This window comes from Lingula anatina, chromosome 6, assembly GCF_051362555.1.
Source record: "Lingula anatina isolate TDL-2025a chromosome 6, LinAna3.0, whole genome shotgun sequence".
Lineage (NCBI taxonomy): Eukaryota > Metazoa > Brachiopoda > Lingulata > Lingulida > Lingulidae > Lingula > Lingula anatina.
The window spans coordinates 19,568,041-19,579,078 of NC_141772.1; the positions used below are offsets into that span (position 1 = coordinate 19,568,041).

The 11,038-nt window shown below is 35.2% G+C and overlaps 1 protein-coding gene across 1 annotated transcript; it reads left to right on the forward strand.

Moving 5' to 3' along the window:
• Positions 1 to 1,370: 1,370 nt before the first annotated feature.
• On the forward strand, positions 1,371 to 10,924 carry LOC106161884 (uncharacterized). The gene is made up of 4 exons (XM_013538957.2): positions 1,371 to 1,493; positions 2,830 to 3,333; positions 7,572 to 7,761; positions 8,642 to 10,924. The coding sequence occupies exons 2-4, from the start codon at positions 2,984 to 2,986 to the stop codon at positions 8,750 to 8,752; spliced, it is 651 nt and encodes a 216-aa protein (XP_013394411.1). The 5' UTR covers positions 1,371 to 1,493; positions 2,830 to 2,983; the 3' UTR covers positions 8,753 to 10,924.
• The last annotated feature ends 114 nt before the right edge of the window (positions 10,925 to 11,038 follow it).

Consider the following 11,038-nt stretch of genomic DNA (forward strand, 5'->3'; position numbering starts at 1 on the left):
CATAGCACAGTTGATATATCAGTTGACCCAAGAAATGTGCACTTTGATATGACTGTGAGTGCATTCCCATAGATTTAGATCGATCCAGCTGACAGTAATCTAGTGAGATTCCCCACAGGGATAGATCGATCTAAAATCTGTGGGAATGGGGTCTGTGACTGTACTGCATGTGATGCATTTAATGTTGCAGTCCTTTTTCAAAGTTATGCTATCCGTGCTTGAAAATACACCATAAAAGTATCATTTTCCATGTGTAGCCTACGCATTCTTTAAAGATGATAAAACTTCTCAAATAATTTAAATAATCAATTTTATAATTGCTATTATAACATTGCGTACGAAAATTTAATACTGTTATCGGGCGATTTAGTTCGTGGATTTTATTTTCAGGGCAATATAAACACCTTTACATGTTCAATAATAAAATCCTAGGCCTAACATTCAGCTCCCCAGTTTAATTTTTTTTAATAGAATAGTTTAGCTGATTATTACATGCATGGCCAGTCCGTGCTACGAAAGCAAATGTAATTTAATAGCGTAAACAAATGGATGTCACAAGCTTTTATCCCACCGTTCAGCTACATGTTAAAAGCAGCTACATATTAGAATTGCAGCAAGCTGAGTTAGCTGAGGAGTCAACTAAAAATATGGCTCAAGGTCATTGCGGTGTGCGTTCCAAAAACAACATTAACTGCAGTAGATAGGGCGTTACACCTGTTTCACTAAACCCAAGCCCCTAACCAAACTGTCTCACTGCAGTGAGTTTTTTTTTTTTTTTTTTTAAGGATAGACTAATGGGAAGCACTGAAGATGAGTAAATAAATAGGCCTAGAAATAGGCTTAACTAAATATAGATAAATAGGCTAATGAATGAATAAATAAATGCTGACTACGATGTATTGCTATGGGTTTCATGTCTATGTCACCCTCTAAACCTTCCAACCTCCAAGCCCCTGAATCACTGCTGAGTCATTTCATGTCTGTTACAAAAATCTGGGAAAGGGAAAACATATTTTCTACCAACAAATGACCATCAAATTGTCTCATTCTCAAAAATTATTACACCTTTTCACGCCTCTGTAGTCAACGCTGAAAAGCATGTTTCCACCCTGTCCCCGCCCGTCTCTACCAGTAGGGGCTTACTTGCCATAGCTTCTATCGTTAATATCCCAAAAATATTAAGAGAATTTAATATTGTCAATCTCACAAATTTTTTCTTGTAGTGCATTCCTATAATCTTTCTCAACCCGAAATAATTAAAAAGCCACCACAGAGAAAATAAACACAATAAAATGGTTACAAATAGGCATATATCAGTATAAATCCGTTGTTAGCTAAACAAGGGTTAGATTGAAAGCGAGGCTGTGACTCCTTGACGACGTTGGGGTCACGTGACGGAGTGTATCAACACAGGTGCTGTGAGTGTATGTAGACTGGGGAATAGCATACAAAGCCGATTAGAGAGAAATAAGTACTGTACACACGCAGCGCTGGTAAGTCACTAGTTAACCGTCTACTGGTAAGATTGTCGATTATAATTAGATAGCTCGCTGTCCAGGAATTAATGTTATATTTTGTGGGTGTTTGAGGAACTTTTAAGAAATTAAGTGGCTTTAAAGATAAACACTTTCCCAGCCACGTTTTTGCTGTGGACGTTGAATTATCAACATTGTATCAATGTGTGTGGCAAGAAACTATGGCAATATGATAGGTATGTCATTTACTGAAAACATCAAAGTAATTAGAATGTTAAGGACTGATGTGGTTGTGAACAATATATCTATGGGCATAAATGAGAAAGTCAGCCTAGGCCTTAGAGAAATTCAACAAAACCGCTTCCGGGGCGTTCACAGTGGGAGACTGTTCCAGTTCATACATCCGTCCATAGTGCGCGCCCAGCTTTGTGATTCTACTATCAAGCTACAACAATGTATCAAATTAAGTCGCAGACCCACTGGCCGAAATGTTACACAGTAGCGGTTTCAATCAGGGATGGGATCACTGGACCTTACATGACAAGGCGGGGGTTATGTTCCCATATGTTACCAAGTTCATTCATTCGGGTCTCTTGAAAGGCTTTCTGAATAATAAGAGCAGCTATTCAGTGTTCAATTACATTCAAGTATTGTTGTTGAAATTTTCTCGAGCTTAAGGAATTCAAAAGCGCTGTACGTAATTGTTTGTGGTGTTGGATTTAAGAAATTGTTATTTTTCACTGACAGGTGAATTTCATTATGGCAACCGTCTGGATTGCGGTGCCTGCGTTGGATACATAAACAACTGAAAAAATAGTAGTGAAAAAAATAGTGGTTTCTCTGGGGATAATTTTACATGCTACTGTTCTCTGTTTTACATTGTTTGCCGTGAACATTTTTTCAATTTCAAGACAATACTCAGTATGCATAATTGATTGAGCTAACTAGCAATTAAGGCCACAACGTACAGTACAGGGCATTGCCCAGTATATAAGACTTAGAAATCAATTTTTGAATATAATGTTATGACAGTCACAGAGTCACAGTGGACACTTGGAATAATGGGGCATTAGAACTGAATTTATGTCAACATCTGACACTTATTTCAGCCTCTAACTTCATAATGAAAATCAGTTTAATAGAATTCTTGAGAAGAAGCACTATTCTGTGACTATAGAACTACTGTGGCAAGTGTATCACCATGTTCTAAAATAGCTTCATACAGCAGCAGCTTAACTTGATACAATTTCACTAAGTGACTGATTTGATTTGTTTTCAGGTTACTGACATTATGGGTTAACTACAGAAAACAAACTGCTTTGGATTTTCATTAAAAATTGTTTTTTGTTATCAGTTTCAGATATCATATATGGGAAGATTGAAGAACAATTTCAAGAAACAGTAAACTAACTCACTGCTCAAACTTTGGTCTAGGTTTCCAAAATTCACGAGCGCCATTCAGGTTTGCTAAATCTGAAGCTACAGCAACTGGATCAAATTGCTCAAAAATGACTGCTTTGCCAAAGCTAACGCCAAGGCAGACGCCAATTTCTGCCCCTGCATTTTCACGAAACATCCCCCTCACCACGGGTGGGACTCCCAAAATGACAGCTCTTCATGTCACTTACCCTCCTCTGGAGAGGGCGTATACCACAGACTTTGCAAAGATGCCTGAGAGGATAAACCAGCTAGCTCCCGCAGAAGGAAGGCGGAGAATAAACATGAACACTGAAACTGCTGAGGCTAATTATTTAAATGAACAGAGAAAACTGTTAATGCAGAGAAGGGAACATTATAGGTATTACAAGGCTTGGTCCAGGCCTTACTATGGGACCCCCCAGGAGAAGGAAGAGTACAGGTGAGTTCATGTTTTATTTGACCAAGAAATATGATAGAAATTTTTTTTTTTTTTTTGTATCAATATGTGTTAAATATATTTACTAGCATTTCAAATCAATATCAAAATCAAAATGCCTTTTTTTTTTTTTTTTTTGAGTTGGGGGAGGGAGTAAATGAGCAACATCAGGGCCGTAGCCTCCGTGGGGGGCAGGGGGGGCAGCTGCCCCCCCTGGAATTTGGAATTTTACACACCACACCCTCCCCCCTCGGTAGCTTCGCCCCCTTGTGTCCGCTTACTGCCCCCCTTGGCATTTTGCTCAGGCTACGGCCCTGAACATTCAGTGGCTAATTGCTTTCTGGCAATTTTTTCCCATTTTTGTACACTTGCTACAATTAGGTTCAAACTTTTACATTGCTTTGTGAAAGTTCAAAGATGTTTTACATGTGAGATATTTTTGCCATGATGGATGTTTACTTAAAAGTACTTAAAAGCCTAAAAAAGGAATTCATCTAATTCAACACCTGGGGCTGGAATTAAACATTTGAAGGTTCATCGATTTCATCTGAAGTCCAGTAGAAACGTAGATGTAGTTTGAAGGACGTGGTGGCTAACGTGAAGCACTTAATTAAATTGACACAACTAAAACCAATCAATTTTAGTGACATGCTCTAATAGAAGGAGGATTATTCTCATGTAGCTCATGTGATAAGGTTGGGTGTTCACAGGATTAAGTCCTGTCTTTTTGTCTATTGATGTCTAGTGAAGTTGTAACTCTAGTCTGTTTGTGGTATAGATTTTAATATTGGCAGAGAAAACAGCAATAAATGTAACCATTGACACATACACACATACACTAGAAGAGAGTAGAATGTTGAACTTTGAGAAAATGATAACTTAAAAAATGTTCAATAAAACATAAAAATTTTTCAATATTGTGAAAATATCAGTTCAAAGTCTCATAAGTATGAAAAATCTGAAACCAAACCCAATGAATCTCACATTCATTTATAATCCTGGCTTTGGGCCTACATTAAGTATCAGAATCAAATTTCACTTACCTATAGTATCAATAATACCTACAGACTTTATGGATAGTGCTAATTCTGTAGTTAAAATATTAAATCCATACAAACATCCCTGGGGCAAGCATTCTTACATTTACATTGTAGTTGGTGTAAAATACCCCCTCATTGCGGTAATGATAATGGGCCTTCCGATTTCTATTTATTTCTTGCGTCAATATTTCCTTTCCTTGCCTTTAAGTGCCGCTGTCGTATGTATAGGTGAGAGACCAATGTCTGTGTGTTTGGTCATGTCCAATCTTGAAAATATGTGTAAATTTGTTCACAGACTAGGCTTATTGACAAAACACGCTCTGTTTAGCGCCGAAAGCTCCTGCACGTACTCATCCTATGTTAAGAGTTCTCGCGGAGTGTATTGTTATGGCTGTTACCATGCGTTGGAATGCTAGTCCCCCACACTGTGCACACTTAGCCAAAAAAGTGATTTTTGAAACAGAAACTAAATTGTTTGTCTCTAATCCTTTATGTACATCGAATATTTTGTTAAGAAATGTTTCCATTTTTGATAGGGATTTGGATGTTCTGGTTGCTACATGTGATTTACACAGGGGGGTACTGGGCAAATAGAATTGTAAATAGTGTGATTGGCACTTGGGTTGGGTGTAACCATGAGCTTATAGATTTATTTAATGTCTGTTTTAAATTCAAATGAAAGTAACATCCTAAATAAATCGTAAAAAAGAAGAAATGATGCATAAGTGTGATACATTTTAGTAGTGGTCATATCGTTAAGGAGTTTTAAGATAAAATATCTTAATACTGTCAAGACATTATTTATAGAAATATCCCATTCTTTACTGGAAAAATGAGTATGAAATGATGATATTTTCACAAGTTTATCAACTTGTTTAATGTATAAGCAATCAGATGAAAGAAAAGAATAGAAAAAGAAAATATTCTTAAAGCATCAGATATTTATCACTGTAAGATAAATTTAGCCCTAAAATCAAATTTGGTAATGATATTTTTTTATAATTTTGTGCAATAGTTTACACAGCTGCAGGCAGAGCACAGGTTAAAATAAATATTTCAAATATCTTTTTAAAATTATAAAAATGGGTACAAGAGGTCACTCCTATTCAGCTTTAATGAATTAATATTTGAAAAGCAGCAAAAAAGGCTTTTAACATTCAATTCTGAAGTGATATTTCAGAGAGTAAACAGGTCCTTCATTCAACTTGTCTTCTATGAAGTCAGTTAGAATATGCATTAGTGTAAATAGCTTTTCTATAAAGTTTTATAGATTTATGTGTGAAGTATGTTGTAGCTAAGAGATGAAGCAACAATTACATTCACCAAACACTATGAATTTACGACTGAGTGATCTTAATAAGCCCTTTACTTTTGGTTTTGCAATAGTATAGATAAAGCATATAGTTATAGGTACAATTTAAAAAAATGGAAATTTAATTGTAATAGACTACCGGGTATATTCAAATTGCTTTAAGGGTGAATTCATATCTTCATTGAAGTAAATTTATGAAATTGAAAAACCTTTATGTAGGAGATAGTGTAAGAATAAAAAGACACAAAATTGTTCAAGAAATGATCTTCATCATATTTTATATCGAAGTTGGTCATCATATTTATCATATTTCACTTTTGGGAGGATAATAATATCAAATAAGCTTCAAGTTCCTATTCTAGTCCTAATAACTCCACAGTTTAAGTGAGGTCAGTCAGAATAAATTACTGCAGGTAATTGAAGGTCTCCATATCTTCAAGGTGGTCTAAAAATCAATCTCAGAATAAATGGTGGCAAAGTTCAAGTGAAATACGTAATTTTTACTTCATTAACTATTATACTGGACAGTTTGTGGTAAGATGTCTTATTGAATCAAATTTATTGGAATTTTCACTGTGTGTCAACGTCTTTGTTTAACCTGGAGTAGTTTGCAATCAGACACTGAGAATTGATTTTTATTTATTTGGGTGAATGAATTTTTTATTTGGTAATTTGCTTTTTTCTTTGTTTGAAACACATACTACTTGGTTCTATGCTCTTGACTTATTGAACGGTATGTCAGGCACAAATGGAGGTCGATTAGGAGAGAAATAAATGTCACAAAGCTCTACGTGATTTCACTATTATATTTATATTATATTTATTATTGATAATTCTGCTACATACTTCACTGCACCTGCATTTTTTTCTGCAGGAAACCTATGTCTGAAATGAGTATCAGAGACAAAAAAAGAGCATGCAGTTTCTTCATTTTAGCTCTCAAAGATAGTGAAATAGTGAAACACACTAAAAAATCAATCTAACATGTATGGTAATTCGAAAATTCAGAAACCAGTTCAAAGCAGATCTGAACCTCAGGGTACTTAAGTCTCCCTCCAACCCCCCCCCCCCCCCCTCCGCGGTCCATTTACCTCTCGCCTTAAGCTTGCTCTCCTCCCCCATCTTGTTCCCTGCTAAAAATAGGTAAGATTCCCCCCCTCCCCTCTTCAGTATAAAACTGCCCCCTTTTATTTGGTCTGCTCCTCAGTTTCTCTTCTTTCACTCCTGAACAGCACTTAATAATTTCCAAGAAATTGAAAAATAAATGTACGAGAGAGAAATGAGATGATTTTTTTTAAAAACTGGGCTAGTCTTCACGAAGTGTCTCTTTCCTCACATTAACCTATAACCATGAATCATCATATGTACATAAGTACAAATCTTCTACCAGTATCTCCTGTGTGAGTTATCTGCTGATTAGTCAATAAGACAGAAGAGCCTTTTATTACTGCAATAGTACAGTACCAGTATACCAGTATACATCTTGTACCTGCTGACAAAGTAAACATCAGAATACAGGACTGTAGTGGTCTTTGCCATGATATAGTAGATACTTAGACTACAGCAGATACAAAGTAACTTAGGTGCTCAGTTTTAAGAGATTCGATACTGTATCAACTGTGAGGTGTTTGATTAGATAAATAATGTTTGTAAGGCCACAGGGTGGTTATTCACTTTACACTTGTGTGTGCCATTTACTTGTTTCAATTATGGTGTGCATCTTTTAAATTCTTTCAGAAACAGTTTCTGTTAATTCAGTGATGAATTGGTAGTTCGATAAACTATTCTGTGTGTGTGTGTGTGGGTGTGTGTGTGCATATGTGTGTGCATGTTGTAAAATAATTAAACCTTCTAATGATTATAATCAAATTATATAATTATTTTTCTAGGAAAGAGACACGCAGTATGCTAAAGCAACAGATGGACCACAAGTGGTCGGCTGAGAAGCAGGAATTCCTGGAAAAAGTCAAGGAAAGTCAAGCTGCAGCTGCCTATGATCAAAAGTGCAACAATGAGGATGTAGAAAATTTCAGGAATCGCTTCCTGTACTTGACCAAATTTAGGGATGAAAATAAAAGGGTAAGTATTTTTAGGTGAATTGATACGAATGATGTAAAAACCTGTTGCATAATTAGATATATAAAAAACAGAAAAGAAATCAACTCTTAGTTAGAAAAAAGGATAAGTCAATTCAATGTCCTTTCTTAGATATGATTTAAATAATTGAGCAAAACTTAGTGTTTATACCAACAGTAGCATTATTATCCCTCTGTAATGTAGCCAATTACAGGGATCATTACCACCGAAACCAGAGACCCCTTCCCTCGTTGCATTTGCAGTGATGCATATAATAGAGTGTGGTAGATGTGACATTGAAGCACATTTTGCTTGTATGGTTGTGCTACTAAGAGACCATTCCCAGAGACTATTGTACTAATTTTGGATCAAACTATCTCCGAGGGGATTCTCTCTTAATTGCAGTTAACTTGGGCAGCTGAGATGTCTGTCACGCCTGCTGAGGCTGATAGGGGGTAATTAACTATTGTTTAGCAATTTTAATGAACGTCCCAGATGTCTAAGCCGATTAGGCTGAGAGCAATATAGTGAGGGACCTGGTGGAGATGGACCAATCCTGTTAGATCGATCTAGGAATGGGAACCCAGTCTAAGACAGAAGCCCTTCATAAAATATATTGAAATGATTAGCAGATGTGTGAGGTTGGGGTTGAGATGGAGGATGGGAATGGGCAAAAGGGTGTGCACAAAAAGAGATTAATTTTACATATGCATACATCTCAAGTGAACCAAGGAGACAGCCTTTTTTCTCTATCCACCAGATCTCTGAAGCCAAAGTCTTTTTTTTTTTTTTTTTTTTTTTTGTACATTCCTTGACTGTCCTGTCAGTAAACATTTACAGAAATGAAACATAATTTACATGTGTGTGCTTTTTTATCTTTTAGCTTATGGAGAAGTTTTGGCTTGAAAGAGAAAGGAGCAAGATTTTTGAAGATACCTATGATAGGGAGCAGCTTCGTTATAATCCAATAAACTGGAGTTGTACATTGAAATAAAGTAGGACACAATATCAGACATTCTATACATATAATGCAAAGAGGCCAAAGTTCTCCAGACTTGTAAATGGTGGTGCAAGACTTCAGTGTTGTAGAGATCACCTGAAAAAGAAACAAAGGCCTGTATTATGGCGCCAAATAGAACCAGGTACACCCAGAACCACCGCCCCGTCCTCAAGGTCTAACTGTTCAAATTTGCAGAACATAAAGTTTTCACTGGTTTTTCACAGAGATTTGGAACAAAACACTTTTGGGTTTTCATTTTCAACAAGGTATCATGGTTGATGAATCTCATAACATAGCATTAAGGGTGTGGCTTGAGTTTTTTACCTTGTGCGTGTTCACTGAAATGCCAGCCATTGATAGAAATTGCGTTATGAATCAAATGAAGGCAAAAGCTGCAGTAGTTTTAAGCTGAACCAGCAACTGATTGCTGTAGAGTGCCAGGCATTGCTGTGGTGATTTGAACCAAAATTTAAACCGTTGATTTATTTATTTTGAAAATATTTCTTATTATATGAATGCATACTTGTTCTTGGCACTTTTTATGATGAAAAGCATTGAATCTTGTTTTTTTTTTTTTTTTTTTCACAATTTTTAATTAACACTGCTCAATATGTTTAAAACTGCTCAAACTAAAGCTTAGAGCACAAGTTGACTCTACAGCATAGATCTGCCCATTGACCTATGGTAATAGCTCGATCTTTTCAATGTACAAAAATTATCAAACTTTCAGATACATCATTTATAAAAATCCTAAAAATTATATTTTTGTATAGCATTTGTGGTTCTTTTAATGCATAGAATAGAACTATAAGGTAGCCTGCTTTTCAATTTTGTTGCAACCACTCAATAGGAATGCTCTTATTTTAAGAAATTATGACTAAAAAATATAGTATCTGTAAAACCACAATTTTCCCTCATTGAAAAGATCGAGTCATTACCATAAATAGTCAAACTAGATTATTGATCTGCTTCAGTTAAGTTGTATGCGACATACTATAGTAATGCAAAGTCCAAGGGCTTTAAGGAAAGGAAAGATGTCAAAATTGTTAACTTTATTTCAGCATTTTCCTTTTAAGTTTTTTTTATTCATAATGAGGAGTTAAAACACTTATCGACTAAAGATATTTTTTATTGAGTTGCATGACTTTGCATAAATCTTCCAGTTCAAACAATCCTGGAGTTTGCCCATGTATTTTTTTTTTACTTAAGATTATAGGATTGTCTTGGTGATGGATAAAAAGTTTTAATATATACAAATGTGTATATGTCATTTACATTAAAGTCAACCTGTTACTTAGCCGAGGCACACACCTATTTAAGCTAACTTGGCGATTTCCTTTAAAACCAACTCTGATATTAAGAGTACAATTACATGTAAATAGGAGCAGAAAACATGACATGTACCGTAATTAGCATGAATCTTGCAGTTATTGTTATTACAGAGGAAGTTTGCTGAAGTTCACTGCTCAAACTGAGATTTTTAAAATAGAATTTTTGCTTGTTTATGGGATCTAATGTTACTTGAAGTCCTTTTTGTAATATGCTGTACTAGCAGTCATATTGGAAGTTAACCTTTCAAATGTGCACTCGGTTTTTTTTACAATGAAATTCTTTCAGATGAGAACTGTAATGTTTCTTTTCATTTTTCCACTTTTGGAGACATTGGTATTGTTCAAAAGCTGAAAATTTGCACCAAAATTTTGACAACATGATTGTTAGAAGTTTGTATTAGCTTATCAAGCATGTTCTATATGTCTCTTTCTGGGGGAAGCATTATAGACTTCACCTGCCAAAAATCTGTGAAAATGGGGATAGAACAATTTCTTATCCACCAATTAAATTAAAAATAGCATAATAATTCAAGAAAAAAAATGTATCAAAATTTTTGACTCCAATCTTTTTTTCTTCTGTTACTTCCATTTATCTCATTTTATCAGAGGTCTGTAAGCAAACACTAATTTAAGTAGTCGGCTTTTTTATTAATGATTTTTTTTAATTGTGATATAATAATAAGTATTAAAAACTACATTAACAACGAATTATTTCAGGACGCTGTGCTCAATCGTATACAGTGACATTAGTAATTGTTGTATACTGTATTGTTTACGTCTTGCCACTTATGCCTTGTTGATCGACATTGTAATATAATAAACTGTCGAACATATACTCTTTAGACTTCTGTGTTTGGCTTTACTTTGGTTTGATATTGAATGGTCAAAACTTTTAAAATGACTTCTTTGGAAGTAAAGCAGTTGCCATACCGTTGTATCATCACTTTAT